The sequence below is a fragment of the Pan paniscus genome, chromosome 13 (genome assembly GCF_029289425.2).
Source record: "Pan paniscus chromosome 13, NHGRI_mPanPan1-v2.0_pri, whole genome shotgun sequence".
NCBI lineage: Eukaryota > Metazoa > Chordata > Mammalia > Primates > Hominidae > Pan > Pan paniscus.
In genome coordinates, this window is record NC_073262.2 from 133382172 (window position 1) to 133407853 (window position 25682).

Consider the following 25682-nt stretch of genomic DNA (forward strand, 5'->3'; position numbering starts at 1 on the left):
CATGCTTCCCCCCCCACCCCCTGCCGCCCACTCCCCTGCCCAAAGGAAAAAGTAATGATCCAGGAAAAGGAAAAGAATGATCCAGGCTTTGTGTCCCATCTGGCTTGTAGAGCAATCATATGACAGCTAGTTAAGAGTGACTCCCCTAACGTCAGTTCAAACTTTTAGGCATAGAAAAGTTATTTAGAAGTGGACTTAAAGATCCTTGGATTTTATGGCTGGGCATGGTGGCTCACACCTGTAATCTCAGCACTTTGGGAGGCCGAGGTGGGTGGCTCCCTTGAGGCCAGGAGTTGAGACCAGCCTAGCCAACATGGTGAAAACCCATCTCTACTAAAAATACAAAAATTAGCTGGGTTGGTGGTGCACACCTATAGTCCCAGCTACTTGGGAGGCTAACGCTGAGGCACAAGAATCACTTGAACCTGGGAGGTGGAGGTTACAGTGAGCCAAGATTGCGCTGCTGCACTCCAACCTGGGTGACACAGCGAGACTCCAAAAAAAAAATAAAAAAAAATAAATCCTTGGATATTTAAGAACCTATGACAAAGGATATGCATTAAACTATTTCTCTTTGGTTAATGAAAATGTGGTTTTAATTTTGTCAAAAAAGGATTTACAAGGTGACAGAAGGTAAGATAGGCAATATTTGGGGTTAGAGATAACATACTTGTTTATGATTTAGTTGCAGGCTTGACATTAGCATTCATTTGCATGTTTTAAACATTCTTTATAAACAAATATGTAAGTCACTCTATTTCAAACTTAAGGGAAAAACACTCAAGTTTGTTCATCAAATCTTAGGTAAAGCTCAAAAGAAGTGTTATGATACTATGCAATGGATGTATTTTTGTGTTTATATAGAAGGGAAAACAAAGTGGGGTTGGGGTGTCTGAGAGCCACCTTTTCTTACTTGGGTGTGTGTGGGGAGCACCTTGGGCAATTAAATATAGGATGTTGAAACTTACAGTCAGAAAACCACTGATCTAAGTGATCCATAAGGTTTTTCTAAAAAGTGTCATCTTTCGGTGTCTGATAGGAGACTGTTTAGTGCCTGTGAATTTAACTACTTCTAGTTTTTTTACTGAAAAATGGTAACTTCCAACATGTTCCCAAGTCACTTCCATTGTTTGTCTTGTTAACTTTGTTTCTTCATAGTGCCTTCTTGGAATAGTTGCATGTTCTCCTTTTGGATGATGTAATACTGTGGTTTATGTGGTTGAAATGTTGTTTTCTACTACCCACAAAAAATTAAGAACTTCTAGAAGTTCATCATCCTCAGGGTTTTATCCAGCGAGTTCTTTCATAGGAGATGGTCAAATCCAGGCAAAAATAATACATCTTGACAACTGTCACATAGGGGATTAGAGGATCTAATGGGAGATTTTTTTCCCCTGTCCAGGCTTCTCTCTAGCTCTGAGACCCTGTGACTGCCTGAATAAGAGGATGGGTGTCCCGAGGAAGTGTGTGCCATATTCAGGGCAGCCCACTGGGGTGCTTAGGAGGAGCAGCGTGAACACCGGGAAAAGAGCATCTGGAGAGACCTCGATAGTAGGCTGTTGCTAGTGCTGTTTGGCTAAACACCCTACCTAACTTTTTGCCTCAGTTGCCTCAGCTGTAAAATAGATACTATCAATTTGATGTACAGTGTGGTGATTAAGGACGCTTTGGATCAAGTCAGATCTGAGCTTGTTTGACCACTTAGTGCCTTGAGCCTGACGCTCAACCTTGCTAAACTTCACCAGTAAATAGGAGCAGGAGATTGTTAGAAAGGGTTTCATGAAATGTTGAATTCTAGTGCTCAGCATCAGGCCTGGCAGTAGCAGTTGCCCCGTGAGTGGGAGCTGCTGCTCTCTACCTCAGCAGCATCAGTCAGCATGTTCGTCCCCATTTGCGTGGTTAGGAGAGCAATTGATTTGAAGGAAAGAAAAACAAAGTGTTTTGAAAAATACAGTGTTCTGTAATTCTAAGACATCTGTGTATTATCATTTCTTGCATATATTTGTGGATTTCCCTGTTCCTACTGATTTTGAAAGTTATGTAAAATGACTTGCCTAAACACGGGTTTTCTTCCCAGATTAGGATTTAGAAAGTCTGTCTTCCATTGATCCCAGTGTTTGCTCACATGAACCTTGTGCTGTGTTCCAGGTAGCACAGGCGGAGTGCAGCGGAGGCCCCTGCCGCTGCCGTCATGCCGTTCCCGTTTGGGAAGTCTCACAAATCTCCAGCAGACATTGTGAAGAATCTGAAGGAGAGCATGGCTGTTCTGGAAAAGCAAGACATTTCTGATAAAAAAGCAGAAAAGGTATGGATTTGGCTTTATTTATATTTGAAATATCTTAATTAGCAAATGCAAGATACCTTATGTGAGGAATCAGTAAGTCCCAATTTGGGTTTATTTTGGATTTTAAAAATAACATCCAAAAGCAACATATGCTGCTGTTGCAACATACTTTTTCTTCTGTATTTTCGTCTAACAAATAGATTTCTAACTGTTCTGTCAGGTTTTCGAGTTTATTTAAATTGTGTTTATTTCATCTTGAAGTGTTTGATTCTAATTTATTTATTTATTATTACTAATTATTTTTGTAGAGACAGGGTTGTGCTATGTTGCCCAGGCTAGTCTCAAACGCCAAGCCTCAAGCGATCTTTCCGCCTCTGCCTCCCAAAGTGCTAGGATTACAGTTATCAGTTATCTGCTTGGTTGGTTTGTTTGTAAAAGTTTTAGAGCAAGAACAAAAGGAAGTAAAGTATACTTGAAAGAAGGCCAAGCAGGCAACTTGAGAGCTATAAGTGCCACAGTTACCTGATTCTTGAAATCGATTCTTCCCCCACAATCTTCCTGGGAGGACACCCCTCCTGGTTTTCTTCCTGTATTCAGTGTATCCGTGCCAAATGCCTCCATCTACCCAGTCACCACAGTCCAAAACCCAACTTTCATCCCACTTGTGACTTGCCCTCTCTTCCCTAAAATATAATTTTTCACTAAATCTTGTTCAACTCCCTAAATTGTTTATGATTCAGTTCTGACTTCCATTCCTTCTTGAAGAAGTTGTTCGTACTCTTTGTGATTTTAGCAGTAGCCTTCTTACTGCACTTTCTAAAAATCTCTGCTTTACATTTTCAGTGTAGATTCTTCTTGTAACACACAGGATCTTCGTGATCTGATCTTTATTTCTCTAAGTAAATTGTAGAGGTTTAGTGTCACTTACCAAAATGCTTGGGATCAGAAGTGTTTCAGAGTTTGGATTTTTTTTTTTTTTTACTTTGGAATATTTGCATGTACATAATGAGATCTTGGGGATGGGACCCATGTCTAAATATGAAATTCATTTATGTTTTATATACACCTTGTATACATAGACTGAAGGTAATTTTATACAATATTTTAAATTTGCATTAAATGAAGTTTGTGTACATTGAAGTATCAAAAGGCAAAGATGTTGCTATCTCAGCCACCAATGTCATAGTCTCTGGTTCTGTGGCGTCATCATCATTCCTGACTCTGAATTTATATGCTACCGATAAGCAGTCATTTTCTTACACTTATTCACATGTAAGTACTTAACTGTAAAAAATATGACATACCATTAATAATACCAGGCTGGAGTGTGATGGTACTGGAACTAAGGTGGTATCTTAGTTCAGGGTAACTAAGCAGCATAGTTGTTGTATCACTTGTATCTGTTGTAACCTCTTAGAATGTCATAATCATTATTATTTGATTTGGGATTTCTGTCATAAGAATTATACTGCAGTGTAGTATGGATGCTTTCAGGTCAGTTTGAGGAGTATACAACTAATTATTCCTACTCTAAATGGTCCTGGCTTCGGTACCTATGAGTTATCATTTCTGTTCTGTCTGTATTTTCCTTTATTGCTTATTATCTTTTGGTATGTGCTGCTGGCTGATCTTAAGCTTACCCAGCTTCCTTGCATTTTCTCATTCTGTTCAATGTTTCTAATACCCTTTGGACTGGGAAACTAGATTAATTGAAACAATTTATAATAAGAGAATATAGATTCTAAGAGAACTTCCTTGGGTAAGGTAAGTGATACTGTTTTTTGTTTGTTTTTTAGTTGTTGTTGTTGTTGTTGTTGTTGTTTTGAGATGGAGTCTCGCTCAGTTAGCCAGGCTGGAGTGTAGTGGCACGATCTCAGCTCACTGTAACCTCTACGTTCCATGTTCGAGCAGTTCTCCTGTCTCAGACTCCAGAGTAGCTGGGACTATAGGTGCGTACCACCATGTCCGGCTAATTTTTGTAGTTTTAGTAGAGACGGGGTTTCACTATATTGGTCAGGCTGGTCTCGAACTCCGCACCTCAGGTGATCCACCAGCCTCAGCCTCCCAAAGTGCTGGGATTACAGGTGTGAACCACCGTGCCCGGCTGGTAAGTGGTATTGTAAACACAGGATTCAAGTACATTTCTCATTTTATTGGTCAATGGGGATATAAAAATATGAAAAGTTTAGCTCCAGAAACTAGAAACAAAGTGACCTCAAGAAGTTAGAGGGGACTTTTGACTGAACCACATTAACATCTACTAACTCAGAAGGTAATAGCACATAACTTGACCTCCCTCTCACAGTTGGACATCTTCAACTTTAGGAAGCACTCAGCAGTCCTGATAGCCCTACAGGCTTTGCACCAGGTGGAGGCAGCTAACAGCCAGCAAAGAGCAGAGGTACCCAAGACTGGCCTCTAGAGGCAGTCGGGAGAGAGCAGACCCCACAGAGTAGACATGATACATGTCTGCTGGAACTGCCCTCAGTGGCTATTCCTTAATCCTTATCTTAAAACTGCAAATTGATGAAAGGATAATGTGTATGTCCCATAAATTAAAAATGGTTCATCTTTTGTCTGTGGCTAAATATGTTGTCTACTCATTACATTCATTCTATTCATCAGAATCGTACTGAACACCTAAATGCTGGGTCAGATTTTAGGCACTGGGGATATAATACTCAATAAGATGAACAAGGTCTCTGCTATTTCGTAGCTTCCGTTCTAATTAAGAAAGCTGGACAGTAAATAAGTAAACATAGCTGAAAAAGAATTTCAGTTGGCAGCAAGTGCCACAAAAGCAATAGAATGTACTGATGTGATGATAGAGCACATTTCTTAAACTTTTGGGTTTCAAGACCCCTTTTATACTCTTAAATTATTGAGGACCCAAAAGAGATTCATGTAAGTATAGGTGTGTTATCTATTGATGCTACCCTATTATAAATTAAAACTGAAAATTTTAACAATATTTATTAATACATTTAAAAGTAATAAACTCATTACAAGTTATAAATAATGTGTTTTAATGAAAAATAACCATATTGTCCAAAACAAAAAATTTAGTGAGAAGTGTAGCATTGTTTTAAGTTTTGAAAATCTCAGTGTCTGGCTTAATAGAAAACAGCTGGCTTATCTTAGCTATGTTTGTAATCAAACTGCTCAAACATTATTTTGCTTTAAGTATATAAAGAAAATGTATACTTAAAGTTGGGAGTGGTGGCTCACGCCTGTAATTCTGACACCCTGGGAGGCCGCGGTGGGTGGATCACTTGAGGCCAGGAGTTCGAGACCAGCCTGGCCAACATGGCAAAACCCTTTCTCTGCTAGAAATACAAAAATTAGCCAGGCACGGTGGCACACGCCTGTAGTCCCAGCTACTCAAAGAGACTGAGGCACAAGAACTGCTTAAACCTGGGAGGCAGAGGTTGCAGTGAGCCGAGATGGTGCCACTGCACTCCAGCCTGGGTGACAAGCGAGATTCTGTCTCAAAAAAAAAACAAAGACAAGAAAAAGAAAACCTGGTCTCACAGCTGTGTAATTAGAAAAAAGAGCAGTATTTTAATAGCCTTTCAGATAATGTAAAATATTTAATACCATGCAATTGGTGGTTTCTTGATTGCATTACTGAACATTAAACTACATGAATGAACTTTTTATACTCTGTACTTTGAACGAAACTTTTACCAGTACATGATTTTATAACATGTTTTGGTTGTTCAGAAAGTACAAATGGTGGCTGGGCATGGTGGCTCACACCTGTAATCCCAGCACTTTGGGAGGCCTAGTCGAGCGGATCACTTGAGTTCAGGAGTTCGAGACTAGCATGACCAACATAGTGAAACCTTGTCTCTACTAAAAGTACAAAAATTAGCCGCGTGTGGTGGCACGCACCTATAGTCCCAGCTACTCAGGAGGCTGAGGCAGGAGAATTGCTTGAACGGAGGAGGCAGAGGTTGCAGGGAGCCAAGATTGTGCCTCTGTACTCCAGCGTGGGTGACAGAGTAAGACTGTCTCAAAAACAAAAAAAAAAAACCAAAGAAAGTACAAATGGTCCCCGACTTAAGATTTTTCAACTTTGCAATGTTGCAAAATAGGTATACATTCAGTAGAAACCATACTTTGAGTACCCATACAACCATTCTGTTTTTCACTTTTGTAACAATATTCAATAAATTACATGAGATATTCCACACTTTATTATAAAATAGGCTTTGGGTAAGAGGATTTTGCCCATGATAGGCTATTGTGTTCCAAGCACATTTTAGGTAAGCCATGCTAAGCTGTGATGTTCTGTGAGTTGGGTGTGTAGTACATGCACTTTTGACTTAACAATATTTTCAACTTTTGATGGGTATATCTGCATGTAGCTCCATCATCAGTTTATGAGGAGCATCTGTGTTGGATCACTGACATATACAGATCTCCCAGATGTTGACACATTATACAGATTATAAAAATTAACATTTTTAAATAACACCACTGATCTCATTAGAAGAGTCTTAAGTATTGGGATGTGGTCAGGCTTATTCATGATCTGTTCAAATTTCAGAATTCAGATTTGGCAACAAATATAGTTGGTCGTTTTCCTTGAAGTGACAGGTTCATTTTATTCATTTTAGAGAAAATAACTGCCAGATAATTCAAGTCTGAATAGTTTGTCTGTCTGTCTTCCAATAACAAAAGCAGTTAGTTGAACTTATAGCTGAAATAATCACACAAGGGCTTTTCTTTAAGATAACCATTCTATAAGGAGCCAAAGGTACTTTATATGTACATCCCATTTGTTAACTCCAAGTGTTAAAAATATTGTATGTATATTCAAAGGTCAAGATTTAATAAAATTAAATTTTTACTGCTTCAGGAACATTCTTAAGTTGGACCTTTTTTTTTCCTTTTTTGAGACGGAGTCTCGCTCTGTCGCCAGGCTGGAGTGCAGTGGCGCAGTCTTGGCTCACTGCAACCTCTGCCTCCTGGGTTCAAGAGATTGTCCTGCCTCAGCCTCCCAAGTAGCTGGGACTACAGGCATGCACCACCATACTCAGCTAATTTTTTTTTGTATTTTTAGTAGAGAACAGGGTTTCACCATATTGGCCAGGATGGTCTCGATCTCCTGACCTCGTGATCCGCCCGCCTTGGCCTCCCAATGGACTGACTTTTTTTAACTGAGTGCACGGTGATGAAGACTGCAATAACTGCTATTAAAGTTTGGCGTCACTGCCTTTGTTCATGCTTGGTTCATGATGGTGTCAGCACCATCAGTATAAATAGCAATACAGAGGGAGGAAGCGCATGTCTTATGAAAACAGCCTTGACCTTACAGACGCTTTGAAAGGGTCTTGAGGACCTCAAGGGTCCGCACTTTGAAAGGTACTATGATAGTTAAAAGACTGTGTATGAGAGTGGCTGCAGGTAGGGAGAGTGTCCTAATTTAAGTGGGTTATGTAGGGAAAGTCTTGTTGAGAAGGTGACATTGAAAATGAGTCTTGAATGATAGAAGGCAAGTTTAGTCTCTGATGGAATCCATATCATCTGCTTGACTAAATGAGTGATTTTCAACCAGGGGCAATTTTGCCCTGAAGGGGACACTTGTAATGTCAGGAGACATTACAGGTTGGAACACTAGGGGAATACTACTACTGGCATCTAGTTAGTACAGGCTAGAGATGCTGTTAAACAGGGAATGAATAGCTCCCCACAACAAAGGGTTATCTAGCCAAAAAAATGTTAACAATGCTGAGATTGAGAACTCCTGCCCTAAACCAGCATTGAACAAGAATAGACTTTTCGCTATTAGGATAAACAAAACAAAGAAAAACATTTGAATTTATTAAAAATAAATTTTAGTTCAAAGGAAGGAGGCATTTCTGAAGAGCAGTCCATGCAAATTACTTATGCTGAAATAGTTTAAGACTAGGAGGGAAAATCCCTGGAATTTCCAGTTCACTTTCTTATCAGGATTCAAAAGGAAGTAGCAACTAATGCAAATAACGAAGAGAGTACTGAGACCTGAAAACAATGGAAAGATGAAAATCCATTACTAATTGAAAACAGTGAAAAACAACTGATGTCATACTGAAAATCTGATGACTATAAACCCAGGTGCTTGCGACCTATTGAGCATTGTTCTGGAAATTCTAATCAATGCATAAAGAAGTGGTTTAGAAATAAAGAATATACCTATTGCAAGTAAAGAGGGGAAATTATTGTAGAGGTATTTATAAACATTTACAAAATACAAGATAATTAATGGGAAAAATGAGAGTTTATTAGGAGAGAGAGACACTAGAAAGTACTACAGTCTTTAAAACAACCAGATCTCGCATGAACTCACAGTGATACTCTGTCATTACCATGGGGAGAGCACCAAGCCATTCATGAGGGATCCACCTCCATGATCCAAACACCTCCCACCAGGCCCTACCTCCAGCACTAGGGTTATGTGTTTTCTTGGGACAGGGTCTCACTCTGTCACTTAGGCTGGAGTGCAGTGGCACGATCATCGCTTGCTGCAGCTTCCACCTCCCGGGCTCAGTCAGTCCTCAGCCTGCCAAGTAGCTGGGACTACAAGCATGTGCCACCATGTTTGGCAAATTTTTCTATTTTTTGTAGAGACTGAGTCTCACAATGTTGCCCAGGCTGGCCTTGAACTCCCGGGCTTAAGCTTCATCCCAGTTGGCCTCCCAAATTGCTGGGATTGCAGGTATGAGCTGCCATGCCTGGCCTGGGGGTTACATTTCAGCATGAGATTTGGAGGGAACAGATATCCCAATCATATCACCAACCATATCTAGAAAATGTAATTTTACAAGAAAGTAGCTCATTCACTATAGCAGCAAAAAAATAAGTATAAGATGTCCAGGAACATTTTCATCAGGAAGTACGCTGAACCTGTATGAAGAAAGCTCAAGGATGTTGTTCAGAGGTACAAGAATTACCTGGCCTATGTTATTAGACGTAAATATGGAATATAGTTAAAATGCCATTTTTTCCCAAATCATGCTTAAAGCAATTCTATTCAGATCACAGCAGGATAATTTTGAAGCTTTACAGATAGAAGTTCTACTCTGTTTTGAAGCAAAATGCATACTTCAAAACCTGTTCCACTCACATTCTTCATGCTCATCATTAGCATAACTCTATCCTTTCCGTTTTTCAGGCCAAAAGTCTTAAGGGTCACCCATGACTATTTTCTCACTCCCCAAATCTATCCACTTTATCTGGAGAAAAAAAAAAGTCCAAAATCTAATCCCTTCTCCCCATTTTCCTTGTTCCCACTGAGCTGTCCTTTTCTCTGCCCTGGATTACTGTAGTGTCCTGCTCACTGCTTCACTGGTCTCCCTTGGTTTCCCTACAACCATAGTGATTCTTTCAAAACATGAGTCAAATAATATATTCCTTAGAGTAAAAGTCAAAGTCCTAACAGGGGCCTAAAGTAAGTTCTGCAGACAAATCCTGTAAGGCCTATTTTTATCAATCTCGTGACCTAAGAATGGTTTTTACATTTACAGAGTTGGTTAAAAAAGCAAAGTATATGAGGCAGAGACCTTATATGGCCTGCAAAGTCTAAAATATTTACTGTCTGTTCCTTTACAGAAGAATAAATGCCAACTCCTGCCTTGAGCAATGAGGCCCATGACTTTATGATCTTGTCTCCTAATACTCTTCACCACTTTGGTCTCCTTTCCTCATGCACTCCAGTCATACTCCTGCCTGTTGGAGACCTTTGCATTTGGCTTTTTCCTTTGCCTGGAAGGTTCTTTCCCTAGTGCTCTATTTGGCTTACCTCCTATATTTTTCAAGTCTTTGCTCAAGTGCCATTTTTCACCCAATCCTCTATTTAAAATGCAACCCTACCGTGTGGCATTCCTCTTCCCCCTTATCTTGCTCTAGTTTCCTGTGCACTATACATAATGATATATGCTTGCTATTTTCCCCTTGTTAGACCATCAGCCTTTCAAAGATGGAGCTCAACAAATAGTTGTATTTATTGAAAATGGAATCAAAAACAGAGTTACTAATAACATGAAACACAGTCATCTTGTTCTCTTCTGAATTCTTAATCTTATCTGAATTAGTTAAAACAGATATTGCTAAGACTTATAAGAGTTTATATATTGAATTTGTGACTGAGGAGAGAGTACCATAGCTAGGTATGTTCTCTGGATTCTGTGATGGTGGCCAACTACTGTATTATATTTCTTTTCAGTGCTACTGCCCACAGAAGTAGTAAGATAAATGTCCTTTCTCAAGAGATACTTACTGGTGGTCCTGGTATTGTCCATACAGGTTTATGTTCATCATCTTCCCTGTAGTTAAGGGTGATCAGGGGACATTTTTCCCTATTAGATAAATAATCATAACTAATGGATGTGATGATTGAATCACTGTGAGCTTGTTGGCAGGGTTTTGGTGATCTAGGACAGTTCTCAAGTCTAAGCTGACATTCATTGTGATTAAGTTATATGAAGAGAATTAAAGGGTTTAATTAGCCAAGTTTGTGAAAGACAAAAATTGGAGGAGAATAGCACATTCTATGGGTGACTAAATTAGGCACCAAAAACGGGTCAATTAGGTGGAGGTGGTGGGTCAGTGGTTAGAGGGAATGGTTAATATTAATTGACAAAACACAGTACAAATAAAAGTATGACTCTGTATGTAAAAAAACAGACCATGTGTCAAAAAGAAACCAGAATCATTAAAAACACTTGATTAATTTAAAAAGGCAGAAAAGGGATGAAGGGAATTAAATAACAGATGTGGTATAGAAAACAAATAGTAAGATGATAGACTCAGATGTACTGTATCAGTAATCACATTGAATATAAATGGTCTGAATAACCCATTTAAAAAACAGAGATTGTCAGATTGGATGAAAGAATCCCTACTATATGGTACCTATTAAAAAATGTACTTTACAGTTAGCAACTTAAATAGGTTAAAAGTAAGAAGAATGGAAAAAGGTAAACTTTGTTAACACTCATAAAGAGAAAGCTGGAGGGGCTGTACTAATAGCAGACAAAATAGACTTCAGAGCAAAGAATATTACCAAGGGTAAAGAAAGTCATTTTATGATAAAGTAGGGGTGAAATGTTCCAACAGATATAATAATTCTAAACATTTATGCACTTAATAACAGAGTTTCAAATTAAAGCAAAATAAAACCTGATAGAACTGCAAGAAGTAGTCAAATACACAATTAATAGTTGGAGATTTCAGTACCCCACTATCAATAATTGATAGAACAAGCAAGCAGAAAATCAGCAAGGATTTTCTAGGTAGACCAGAATGGTACTGTCAACCAACTTGACCTGATTGACATTTATAGAACACCCAACAACTGTGGAACACACCTACACATTCTTTTGAAGTTTACATGGAAGATCTACCAAGGTAGACCATATTTTGGGTCAAAGAAAAAGGTCTCAGTACATTTTAAAGGATAAAGTTATACAATGGATGTTCCAAGACTGCAATAGAATTAAATTAGAAATGAATAACAGAAAAATCCTTAGAAAATCCCAAAATATTTAGGAACTAAATATCGTACTTCTAGATAACTCATGGATCAAAGAAGATATTAGAAAGTAGTTTGAGGCTGGACATAGTGGCTCATGCCTGTAATCTTAGCACTTTGGGAGACTGAGGCAGGCAAATCACTTGAGCTCAGGAGTTGGAGACCAGCCTGGCCAATGTGGCAAAACCCTGTCTCTACTAAAAATACAAAAAAAAAAAAAAAAGGGCCGGGACTCGGGAGGCTGAGGTGGGAGGATCGCTTGAGCCCAGGAGTGGAGGCTGCAGTGAGCTGAGATCACACCACTTCACTCCAGCCTGGCTGACAGAGTGAGACCCTGTCTCAAAAAAAAGAAAGTAGTTTGAGTGGAATAAAAGCAAAAATACATCTCAGAATTAGTGGGATGCTGCTAAGCTTTACTCAGGGAAATTTCTAGCACTAAATATCTATGTTAAAATATATTTAAAAAGAAGAAAGGTCTGAGTTTCTACCCTAAAAACTAGAAAAACAAGAGCAAATTAAATACAAAGTAAGCAGGAGAAAGGAAATAGCTATCAAAACAAATCAGTTAAATAGAAAAAAAAAATTAAAAGATCAAGAAAATTGATAAACTCTAGCTAAGACTGACCAGGAGGAAGAAAACACAAATTCCCATTATCTGGAGTGAGAGATTCCTGTAGTGACATTACCACAGATTGTACAAGTTAGTAGGGAATATATGAACAACTGCATGCCATTAAACTCAACAGCTTAGATGAAATGGACAAACTCCAAAGACACAAATTGCCAAAGCTAACTCAAGAAAAAATAGATAACCTGATAGCCCTATGTAGTTAATACCCTTCCTTATCACAGTGAAGACTCTAGGCCCAGATGGCGTTGTTAGAGATTTCTACCAAATGTTTAAGGAAGAAATAATACAATTTCTATGTAAACCTTTCCAGAAAATTTAAGAGAAATCATTCTTAACTCATTCTGTGAGGTCAGAATTATAATCATCGCCAAATCAGACAAAGGTATTACAATAAAATAAAACCTACAGACTAATATGTCTCACGAACATAGATGCAGAATTTCTCTATTTTAGCAAATTGAATAATAGACCAAGTGGGATTTATTCCTAGAATGCAGAGCTAGTATAACATTACAAAGTTAATCAGTATAATTCACTATATTGAAAAAGTACATGTCAATTGATGAAAAGGGGAAAAAAACCAGCATCTATTCCTGATAAAAAAAAAAAAATCTCAGCAAACTAGAAATAGAGGAAGGGAATTTTCTCAAGCTGATAAAGGGCATCGGCAAAAATCCTACAGCTAGCATTATACATATGGTGAAAGGCTAAGTCATGTTATCTCTGAGATCAAGAAGACGACAGGGATATCTACTTTCACCACAACTATTCAACTTCGTACTTGGAGGTTCTAGCCTATGCAGTCAGGCAATAAAAATAAATTAAAGGCATTCAGATTGAAAAGAAAGCAGTAAAACTTTTAATTTGTAAATGACATGATCATCTACATAGAAAAACTGAAGGAATCTACACAACTAGTAGACTAGTAAATAAGTTTAGCGAGTCACAGGTTATAAGGTCAATATACAGAAATCAGTTGTATTTCTGTATAGTAGCAATGAACAGTCCAAAATTGAAATTTAAAAATACCTTGTATTCAAGAGTGTTAGGTGTAATTGGGAAAAAAGAATGGAAAAAAAGAAAAAGAAAAAAACTAGCATTTAGAATAGCATCAAAAAATATGAAATGCTAAAAATACCATTTAGAATAGCATAAAAACATGAAATAGGGATGGAAGTGAAAGAGTTGTACACTGAAACCTGCAAGATACTGCTAAGAGAAATTAGCCCAAATAAGCAGGAGATACATGTTGTTCATGGGTTGGGAAACTCAATATTGTTAAAATGTCACTTCTCTCCAAATGTATCTAGAGATTCTGTGCAATTCCAGCAGGATTTTTAAATCAAAGAGTTTGTTCTAAAATTTGAATGGAAGTGCAAAAGACCTGGAGTAATCAAAATAACTAATTAAAACAAAGTTGGAGGGCTCACACTGTCTGATTTCTAGACTTAAAAAGCTATGGTTGTTAAAACAGTGTGGTGTCGGTGCAAAGATAGACAAGATATATTAATGGAACAGATTGGGGTGCAGAAATAGACCTACACATGTATGGAACATTGATTTTTGACAAAGGCATAAATGTAGTTGTGCAGAAAGAAGGTAGTTGTTTCAACAATTGGTGCTGAAACTATTTAGTAGGCAGAAAGATAGGACTCAGACCTCATACCATATTTAAAAATTAACTCAAAATGGATCACATAGCCAAATGTAAGACCTAAAATTATAAAGTTGCCAGAAGAAAATCTTTGTGACCTTGGGTTAGGCAAATAATTTTTGGATGTTATGCAAAAAGCACAATTCATTTTTAAAAAAATGATAAATGGAATTCATAAAAATTAAAACCTGCTCTTCAGAAGACACTGTTAGAAGAATGAAAAAGACAAACCACAAACTGGAAGAAAGTCTGCAAAGCATATATCTGATAAAAGACTGCATCTAGAATATATAAAGAATTCTCAGAATTTAACAGTTAGAAACAATCCAGTTAAGAGTGGGCAAGATATTCATATATGCATTTCACCAAAGGAGATAGGCAGATGTCAAATAAGCCCTTGAAAAGATGTTAATCATTAGGAAATTGTGTAGTAAAACCATAAGGAGATTCCACTACACAGCTATTAGAGTGGCTAAAATGGAAAATATTGACTATACCAAATGTTGGCAAGGATACAGAGCAGCTGGAACTGCTTGTGGGAATATAAGATGGTATGACTACTTTGGAAAATAGTTTGGCAGGTTTTTTTTTTTTTTTTGAGATGAAGTCTCACTCTGTTGCCCAGGCTGGAGTGCAGTGGCACAGTCTCGGCTCACTGCAAGCTCCACCTCCCTGGTTCACACCATTCTCCTGCCTCAGCCTCCCAAGTAGCTGGGACTACAGGTGCCCACCACGACACCTGGCTAATTTTTTGTATTTTTTAGTAGAGACGGGGTTTCACCGTGTTAGCCAGGATGGTGTCGATCTCCTGACCTCGTGATCTGCCTGCCTCGGCCTCCCAAAGTGCTGGGATTACAGGCGTGAGACACCACGCCTGGCCTAGTTTGGCAGCTTTTTAAACCAAACTCGAACCAACCATATGATCTAGCCATTTAAGTATTTACCCAAGAGAACAAGAAATATATGTTCATGAAAAGACTTTTGCCTAAATGTTCATAGCGGCCTTATTTGTAAATAGCCCAGACATGTGGATAAACCAACTGTAGTACATCCATGTAACAGAGTACTACTCAGCAATTAAAAAAAATATATATTGCTGTACACAACAGCATGGATGAATCTCAAAGTGATTATGTTGAACAAAAGAAGCCAGACTATAAAGAGCACATAGTATATGATTCTATTTGCACAAAACTCTAGAAAACAAAGCTAATCCATAATTACAGAAAGATCAGTGGTTGCTTTAGCTTTGATAAAGATGTGTAGGGGAAGGGTTGCATGGTAGAGGGAGGGAACCACAAAGGGGCATGAAGCTTTTGGTGGTTACGGTTTTGGTGGTTACAGATGTGTTCACTATCTTGATGGTTTCATGGGTGTATATATATATATATATATGTGTGTGTGTGTGTGTGTGTTACATTAGGTACTTTAAATATGTGGAGTTCATTGTATGTCATTTATAACTCAGTAGTGAATAAAAAAAGACTGTTCATGTACCAACTGGGGCAGATGTGGCTTAGAAACCATAAAGCACCCAGAAAGGCCATTGGAAGGCTAGATTGCAATACTTGAAATACACTATTGAAATTCAGCGATTATCTTCTACTCTGTATAGGCAAGTCCACACTTGAGGATGTAGAGAAACTGCAGTGTGCCGAGAGAGGAGTGACCAGGCTGACATAGAAATTGAAAACTCTACTGTGAGGAACAGTTGAATGACCTCAAGATGTGAGGTACAGCCTAGGGAGAAGATTTGAGCAGAGTAATGTTGTAGGGCAGAGTAGCTCTTAGTAAAATGTATTTGGGAGACCATATAATGTAACAAAAGGATTCGAACTGATCGTGGCAGGAGGTAGAATTCAGACCCATGAGTGGAAATAAAACAAGAAGTCCAATTTTGTCTTGATATTAGGAAAAACAGTAAGTGGAAGCTGACTTTTTCAGAAGACAGCAAGTTTTCTGTTTCTGAAGAGGTATTGGCATGGACTAGGTGACCACTTAGTTAAGTATTCTAGAAGGAATTCAAGCTTTGCACTGTTGACATATCCTTACATCGATATACCACCATACTTTGCAAGGTGCCTTTGTATAGAGTCCCCCATCTTATTTTGAGATAGAATTGATTCTGGTTTCCCGTGATCCAGATGAAGAAAGCTGTTATTTACTAGGCTTATTACTTTGACTCATTATATTAGAGTCAAAGACGGAATTCACACCTAGCTCTGCCAAATCCATGGTAAAATTATGCCTTTTTCCACTTTATTCATTATGTCCCTGGGCTTTTTACATCCATTTCTTGTGATCTCACAGACAAAATGATAAATATAACATTTGAGTGTTTATTCCTTTATTTGTTATATGTTGGTATTTGTATTTGTTTTATATGGTACATAGTTACCACGTTAAGAATTGTGTATGATACAAATAGATTAGTCTCTTAGGAGACTAATTCTTTTAAAAGAATTCATACAAAACTAATTTTCTTACATTTTAAAAAAGCGGTTAATGTTACCATCCTTATTTTTAGGTAACTGGGGGCAGGGGTGGGGTGGGACTTAGTCTTTCACTGCCAACAACCAAACAGATGTGGTGTGTGGGGGGACTATTTACACACTCTTCGCCCACCACATGCTGTATAAAGGAGGTATGGCTGCCTTGCTCAGCTTATAGGTGGTTCCCTTCCTTACGATGAATGCTTGTGTTCACAGGGTTGAATAGCTATATTCACTCATTTCATGAGAGGAGTAAGTTTGCTGACATATTTTAAGAGGGGGGAAAGGGAGTAGCCTCTTCATAGCATGGCCATTTAACAGTGACTCATGGTTACTAAACTTGTTTACAGTAATCTTGGACACCAGAAGGTTATTAATAGACTTTCCTTAGTCCATGATCATTCAGCTTAGACTATGCAGACATTTTCTTTAGTAAAGAGGTGGGGGTTGGGGGAGGTAGAAAGCATTTATCACTGGAATTAATGTGATAATAGAATTGTTCTTATTATCAAATACTTGGCACCAACAGTATCTGTCAGTTCACTTTTAGATTCCATTTCACATCTTGGTCTTCATTTACTTTGATATAGAACTTTCTTTTTTCAACAAGGTCATTTAATCTCTTCTTGTAGAATGAATTGATATTTCAGGCAGTAAATATAAATGGGTAAATATTTAGAGGACTCTTGTTTAAAATGATTCTTTTGTTAAAGATTGGGTTTAAAGAAACTCAAAAAAACAAAAAATAATAATTTAAGCCTCATCATTCCCCCCAAATCTGAGCTCTTTAAGGCATTTCTTTTTTTTTTTTTTTTTTTTTTTTTTTGAGACAGACTCTAGCTCTGTTGCGAGGCTGGAGTGTAGTGGTGTGATCTCGGCTCACCGCAACCTCCGCCTCCCGGGTTCAACTGGTTCTCCTGCCTCAGCCTCCTGAGTTGCTGGGATTACAGGCATGCATTGCCATGCCCAGCTAATTTTTGTGTTTTTAGTAGAGACATGGTTTCCCCATGTTGACCAGAATGGTCTTGATCTCCTGACCTGGTGATCCTCCCACTGTGGCCTCCCAAAGTGCTGGGATTACAGGCATGAGCCACCACACCTGGCCTCTTTGAGGCATTTCTTAACAATAACTAGTTATATGTAAGTTAGAATCAATTCAGTTATGTAAACTAATGAACACAGGTATGGAAAATTTTGCTAAATAGATCCTTTCAAAATTATTTCTAAAAAGATGACTTAACAGTGGTGCGCATTGGAGTTAACGTTTTCTTCATGCATGGTTGCCTTTGTTGTTGTCTACTGTCTTTACTTTTGCATCATTATCTCTTGCAAGAGATCCCCAGTTTGATTGAATCCACAGACATTTTAGTGCCTCTCTGTGTGGGCAGGTAGGCATAGGAGTCAAACCTTGTCCCCGTTCTTAAAAAAGTATATAATCCAGTAGAGGAGATACACATGTAAATAATATAATATAGAGGGACTTGGGGGCGCAGATAAAATTCTGTGGGAACCAAGAGGATAAAGCAGTTCCTACGTCTGTCAGAGACAGATACAGAGATGACAGGTTTGAAGTGACATTTAAGCTGGTTTTTAAGGTTTTTGGCAGGCAAAGTGTGAAAGGGAACAGAATTTGAAACAACCTATGGCATGTTCAGAAAACAGTGACAAGTTCAGTGTGACTTTAAGAGGTGGAGATAAAGAGGAATGGTAGGAAGTAAGACTAGAGAAACAAGCTTTGGTAGAATGAAAAGGGCCTTATAGACAACCTAAGGGTATACTGAGGGGGAGTGCAAGAGGTCTTACGCTATAGAAGTCTTATGTTGCCTTACTTTGTTTTGTTTATTTTGAAATTAATTAATTCACAGAAAGTTGCTGAAATGAGTTCAGGAGAACCCATGTACCTTTCACCCATATCCCCAGTGGTAACCTCTCACATAACTATATACAATATCAAAACCAGAGCATTGACATTGGTATAATCCACAGGGCTTGTTCAGATTTCACCAGTTTTACAGTTTGTGTGGATATGCATATAGCTCTATGCAATTGCATCACACTTTTGTAGCCACCGTTAGCACTCATGATATAGAATTGTTTCATCACCACCTCTCTTGCTACCCCTCTATAGCCAGACCCATCTCCCCTATTCGTAACCCCTGCTGGCAACCACTAATCTGTTCTCCAAGTCTATACATTTTATTACTTCAAGAATGTTAAATAAATAGAATCATATAGTGTGTAAACTTTTGAGATGGGCTTTCTTCCACTCAGCATCATTCCCATGAGATCCACACAAGTGGTTGTGAGGGTCACTAGTTCATTGCTCTGGAGAAACAAGTAGGTCATGGTTCCAGGTGCTCTGTCTCACTTCATCCACTTTTTTTTTCCCCCCGAGATGGAGTCTCGCTCTGTCACCCAGGCTGGCATGCGGTGGCACGATCTCGGCTCACTGCAAGCTCCACCTCCTGGGTTCATGCCATTCTACTGCCTCAGCCTCCCCAGTAGCTGGGACTACAGGCGCCTGCCACGCCCAGCTAATTTTTTGTATTTTTAGTTGAGACGGGGTTTCACCGTATTAGCCAGGATGGTCTCGATCTCCTGACCTCGTGATCCGCCCGCCTCGGCCTCTTAAAGTGCTGAGATTACAGGCTTGAGCCACCGCACCTGGCCTTTCATCCACTTTTTTAGTTTTACTTTATTCTAACTAGTATATTGGAATTCTACATTGTGTAGTAGGGAAGTGTGTATGAGTGCGTGCGAGAAAGATCTTTGTTTCCTTCATAGATTCTAATTTATTTCTGTATCTATACAAAGTCATGTTCTAATGATGTATGTTCATTCCCCCAAAAAGCAGAAAATACAAGACTATAAAGAAAAAAATAAAGTTTATCCTTAATTCAGTACCACATGAAATGACTACTGTTAACTTGGTGGGGATTCTCATTCATATTCTAGCTTGTTTTCTCCCTCTCTCTGGGGCAGATAAGTAAATGAGTATGGGGTCATGCTGCTCTGTAACCTGTTGGTGTTTTTGTTTGTTTTTTTTTTTTAATTTTAAATTTTAACATCTTTTTGTGTGCATATAGATCTCAATTTTTTTTTTTTTTTTAAATACGGAGTCTTGCTCTGTCACCCAGGCTGGAGTGCAGTGGCATAATCTCAGCTCACTGCAACTTCTGCCTCCCAGGTTCAAGCAATTCTTGTGCCTCAGCCTCCCAAGTAGCTGGGATTACAGGTACCTGGCTGATTTTCATATTTTTAATAGAGATGGGGTTTCACCATGTTGGCCAGGCTGGTCTTGAACTCCTGACCTCAAGTGATCGCCACCTTGACCACCTCCCAAAGTGCTGGGATTACAGGTGTGAGCCACCACCCCTGGCCCTCAGTTATTTTTAAAGCCTGCCGTGGTTCTTCCATTTTATGGGTACATAATGATTAAACTAGTTCAGTGGGATAACTTTTACTTCTAATTCTTTGCTGTTGTAAGTAACACTGCATGTACTTACCTTTGTGTACTTGTCTGTTTCCATAGGGTAAATTCCTGAAAGTATAATTCACAGAAAGTTGCAGAAATGAGTCAGAGGCCTTGCACCTTTTAAAACTCTTCAATAACATTTTGCCAAATTGCCCTCCAGTAAAGTTGTACCAATTTATTTTCCTACCAGCGGTGTATCTAAAAGCCTTTGCCTCTGATAAGAAGGAAGAATATTTTATCCTTTTAAGATTGTTACTATTACTATGAAATAGAATCTTTTGTAAGGTTTTTAATGTCTGACTTAGCCATTTCTATACTTCAGCATGTTACTATGTTTGTCTTTAAGTGTGCTTTCTATATTGAGGTTAGAATTGCTACTAACTACTAAAAATTGGGGACAGTGAAGAGGGCAGCCCAGTCTTGTATCTCACCAAGTAAAGTCCTGTCCCTTCATGTGGAAGTAGCCTTCTTGTCACCTTGTTTCCTAACGTAAGGCCGGTTTGGATCTACTGAGTGCTTGAGTCCAGAGGAGGAGTGTTGGTAAGGGCTGTGAGTACTTCAAGGACATGGCATAGAAGCACTAATGGGTATGTGAGCTGTCTTCTCGAGTCTTCTGAAATTGTACTTTTGTATCACTACTTTTTATCAGCAGTTGCCTCTAGTGACAGTAAAATAGTGCACTGATAGGTACCGTGGGAATATTGGATTTAAGTCAAGAGAGTTAATACGAAACCTCCTGAGGTTTTGGTGATCTCTGAAAAGGCCATTTGTACTAATGTTTAGCTTACTAATTGCTTATTTTCCCACCCTGTTTTATTTTTTAATGGGAAAGCAGGCAGTGAAAAATCTCATAGCCTTAGTGCTACTTGAAGAGGTTATTATGGACTCTATCCTTAAAAATTTGAAGTCCTGTTACACGTTGCTTAACAACAGGGATACCTTCCAAAAAATGCATCATTAGGCGATTTCTTCCAGCCTGTTGCTCCTAGGCTACAAATCTGTGTAGCATGTTACTATAGCGAATACTGTAGGCAGTTGGAACACAATGGCAAGTATTTGTTTATCTAAACATAGAAAAGGTACAGCAAAAATATGGTATTGTATCTGTGGGACCACAGTTGTCTCTGTGGTCTGCTGTTGACCAAGACATTATGTGGTGCGTGACTATAGTTACCTATGTCCTCACCCTGGGAGGGAAAGGAGTTTAGTTTCTGATACTGTTATTAGTGAGGTGAGCAGTAGGTGTGAACTTTGGGATATTGGTTACTACTTAAGTTGATCCTAACACTTAAATATTTTAACTTTAAAAAATTATTAAATGTAATTAAAGATGAAGTTGTTATCATTTGACCATATGTGGAAGTCAGGCTCCATAGTTTAGAATTAATATGCCTGGCCCCATGGGACATAGGGACTTCACCTCTCAACTCAGAGCCTTGATCTGAGAAGCTGTGCCAAGCCCCAGACCCTTTCCTCTGTGCTGTGCTCTTTTGGAGCCTCCACACTCCCACCACATACGGCTGCTCTGTACAGCCACACAGGATGAAGCACTTCTCAGAAGCCATAAGGAAACAGCTAAGAACTGAAACAAAACTCTGTACCTCCCTCCCAGACGAGTCAGCAGTAAGGGATGATCCGCATCTCTTTCTAGGCAAGTGAGTGGGCTTGTTGTAAAGGGGGGCTGTTCTCTTACGCCTTTCTTCTTGACCATGATCTATAAAACAGTTGGCTACTTTTAATAAAGCAGTCTGCCCATGAAAAGTAATATGAGGCTAACTGGTACATAGAAATGTAGCATCTGTGTCTTGGAACACCATGTTCAACTGAGGAAACTTCCCAGACAATTCAGTCAGTTAACAAAATCATCAGGTCATTCCATGTGTAAATTGCCATCATAAGCGCTTTCCAAAGCCCTTGAATGTGTTAGGGAGATGAGAGGTATGTGTGAAAGGTCAGCAACTGAAATAAGGTCACAGCTGCTGTAGGCATCAGAGGAGGAGAGAGTCATGGGAGGGAGGAGAGTCTTCCTGGATGCAGGAGCTCTTAAGAGTGGAAAGAAGGAGTGTGAGCATTCAGGCTTTTATGTTAGCTTGAGTAGAGACAGAGATGTCCAGGGTGAGAGAAGGAATATAGATGACAGGGCAAAAGAGAATTGAAGACCTTTATTTGGAATTTGAGATCTTAAAGAAATGGAATGGGTCTTAGGGGTCATCTGGTCCAGTTCCCTTAATTATCAGATGGTCCAGTAAGACCCAACAGGTTTCCATGAGGCCACAGAACTGGCACAATTGCACAGGGGGTACCTGAGTCAAAGCTAACCTCCTTTTTGTTTGGGAGCCCTTTCTCCAGTGCACAGAGAGAGCCATCAGCCTTGGAACTAAGTAGGATGCCCCTTACCTGTGAAGAAAAGGCAAAAAGATTATTGATGAACTTATCAGACTTACAGAATGATTTAGAAGAGTGCCTTTCACCCAGCCTCCCTAAATGTTAACGTCTTTTATAACCACAGGGCAATGATCAAAATCCAAAAAATAACATTGGTATAATACTATTAACTAATGCACAGGCCTTTTTCAAGTTTCATCAGTTGTCCTACTCATGTCCTTTTTCTGAACCAAAATCTAATTCAGGATCACACGTTACATGTAAGGAGTCGTAACATCTCCCTAGGTCTCCTTTAATCTGAAACAGTTCCTCAGTCTTTCTTATGACTTTTATGACCTTGGTACTTCTGAGAAATACTTAGTCAGCTATTTTATAGAGTGTCCCTTGATTTAGGTTTGCCTGATGTTTCTTCATGATTCAATGTCGATTATGCATTTGCAAGAATACCACAGAAGCGAAGTACCCTTTTCATTGCATCAGTTCAGGAGGCAGTGATGTCAATAGTCTCATTACTGATGATGGTCAGTAACATCATTTGGTTAAGGTGGTGTCTACTGGAAAATTACTGTTTTTCCTTTTGTCATTAATAAGTATCTTGGAGCCAGGCTCAGTGGCTCATGCCTGTAATCCCAACACTTTGAGAGGCTGAGGTGGGCTGATAACTCGAGCTCAGGAGTTTGAGACCAGCCTGACCAACATAATGAGACCCCATTGCTACAGAAAATTTAAAACGTGGTCAGACATGGTGGTGTGTACCTGTAGTCCCAGCTACTCGGGAGGCTGAGGTGGGAGGATCACTTGAGCCTGGGAGGTCAAGGCTGCAGTGAGACATAATTGCACCACGGCATTCCACCTGGGCAACAGAGCTGGATCCGACCTCAAAAAAAAAAAAATTATCTCGGGGGAACTGAGCATCTCTTCTAAAAGTTTCTCAGGTGATTCTGAGTGTGTTGACAAGTTTGAGATAGGATGCAGAAATACATCAAGATGTAGTGAAGAAGTTGAGAATGTTTTAATTAGAAAGTCTTATGTTAATATAGGAGGAGTGAAGCTAGATGTTCAGATAAAGGAGTAAAGAGAGACTAATGGCTCTTGAGGAAAGTGGAGCCGTCTTGAAATATGTGCTGCTGGGAGTTACTGGTTGGAAATCAGCCTGGTTTAAAGGATTGTTTCTGAGCTGCTTTGAAGTCGAATGGCATGGTGTATTGGTGAACCGAATGTGCACAAGTTCCATCACTTTTTCTACAGTGCTCAGAAATTTGGGAGCTCAAGTAGAGAAAGATTTGAATAAAGCACATTTAAGATTATGTAGGGGAGCCAAGAGACCTTGAGCTGCTCGCATGAGTGGCACTGAAATGTGCAGGCTTGGCAGGACCTGGAATGTGGTCATTAAGGGTTCAGTGGATTAGGTGACATGATGATTCAGCAGCTTGAAAAGGATACAGTGTTTGGAGGAGCTGTAAGTGTGAATACCTTACTCAGTAGGTGTGAGGGGACCGATGGCGTGGTAGGAGATGAGAAGGATGTGGTTACAAGGGCAGAGAATATATTGACACAATGCCTGCAGGCCAGAGGTGGGGCCCTAGGCATAGTCCCTAATGCAAGCTGCTATGAAGGGGACCAAGTCAAAACTAAACAAGAACAACCAAGGTTTTGTGTTTTGTTTTGTTTTTTTCCTTCTTGAAACACAGTCTCGCTCTGTCACCCAGGCTGGAGTGCAGTGGCTCAGTCTCGGCTCACTGCAACCTCTGTCTCCAAGGTTCAAGATAGTCTCCTGACTCAGCCTCCCAAGTAGCCAGGGCTACAGGCTCATGCCACTGCACCCAGCTAATTTTTGCATTTTTTAGTAGAGACGGGGTTTCGCCAAGTTGGCCAGGTTGGTCTCGAACTCCTGACCTCAGGTGGTCCGCCCAGCTCGGCCTCTGAAAGTGCTAGGATTACAGGCATGAGCCACCACTCCCGGCCACAACCAAATTTATTTGTTGTGTGTGTGTCATCTTCAGTTAGTAAATACTTGCTAAATTGCCTTCTCTTGTGAAACACTTATTAAAATTTTCTGATCATCTTTTGGTAGTATTTGGATCTATTTTTCAAGCTTTTTGTTTAATCAGCTTATAATTGTCCATGGTTATTTGGTTATTTGTTAGAAATCTTTAAAATGTGGGAGGGGGGATGTCTCGTGGGGAGGGCTGAAAAAGGAGAAATGGAAGAAGAAATCAATGAGTACCAACATAATGATCATTTTGATCTATATAATTTACCTCATCTTTTTTTTTCTTTTTTAAATGAAAGTAGAATGTGAATTGTGAGAAAAAATATTCAAGCAAGTCTGAAATGGAGCAAATACTCTTCTTACTCCACCCCACAGGTAGACGACCATACTGAGTTTGATGTGTATTCTCCCAGAGTATTTTCTCTGTGAGACCATAGGGAATTACGTTGTAAATTGAGCACAAGGCAAATCACAACCAAACTTACCTTTGAAAACCCTTTAATTGTCCATACAGAGCAGTAAACAGTGTGGCCGTACTGTGACTCAAGATTTCCAACACCGCAAGTATTTCCTCCAACATTGAAACAGACTGCTGTTTCTTTCTTTCTTTCTTTCTTTCTTTCTTTCTTTCTTTCTTTCTTTTTTTGAGAGGAAGGGAGTCTCCCTCTGTCGCCCAGGCTGGAGTGCAGTGGTGGCTCACTGCAAGCTCCGCCTCCCGGGTTCACGCCATTCTCCTGCCTCAGCCTCCTGAGTAGCTGGGACTACAGGCGCTGACCACCACGCCTGGCTAATTTTTTGTTTTTGTTTTTTTTTTTTTTAGTAGAGACGGGGTTTCACCGTGTTAGCCAGGATGGTCTCGATCTCCTGACCTTGTGATTCGCCCGCCTCGGCCTCCAAGGTGTTGGGATTACAGGCGTGAGCCACTGCGCCCGGCCCAGACTGCTCTTTCTTTAGTGGAGCACCAGATGCAGTAGTTGGCTTTCATTGGGCTCAGCCTGGGGACTTGTCCACACTATGAGCTGTGCGTGCACACTGAGACCCAAGCTCTGGACATATGCTCATTAAGTGAAATGGCCAGCATTGAATCACTCAGCCAGTCTCTTTCCTTGTTCACTGCTGTAACTCTTTGTTAGGAAGACATCTGCTTGTAATTCTTTAGCTGGCTCCCTTCCTTTGAACTGCAGTTATTTTTTCACATCTCAGGTGATTTATTTCGTTGCCCGTTCTTAGAGGGAAGTCTGTTCTTGTCCA

At 39.5% G+C, this 25682-nt stretch overlaps 1 protein-coding gene across 2 annotated transcripts in view; it reads left to right on the forward strand.

The window, feature by feature from the left end:
• Positions 1–25682, forward strand: part of CAB39 (calcium binding protein 39) — a 108356-nt gene that overhangs the window by 45084 nt on the left and 37590 nt on the right. For both annotated transcript variants that reach the window (XM_034955342.3, XM_055109198.2), the window contains one exon: positions 2149–2305. In XM_034955342.3, coding sequence (XP_034811233.1) covers positions 2192–2305 — 114 coding nt within the window. In that variant the 5' untranslated portion in view covers positions 2149–2191. The remainder of the gene's footprint in view (positions 1–2148; positions 2306–25682) is intronic.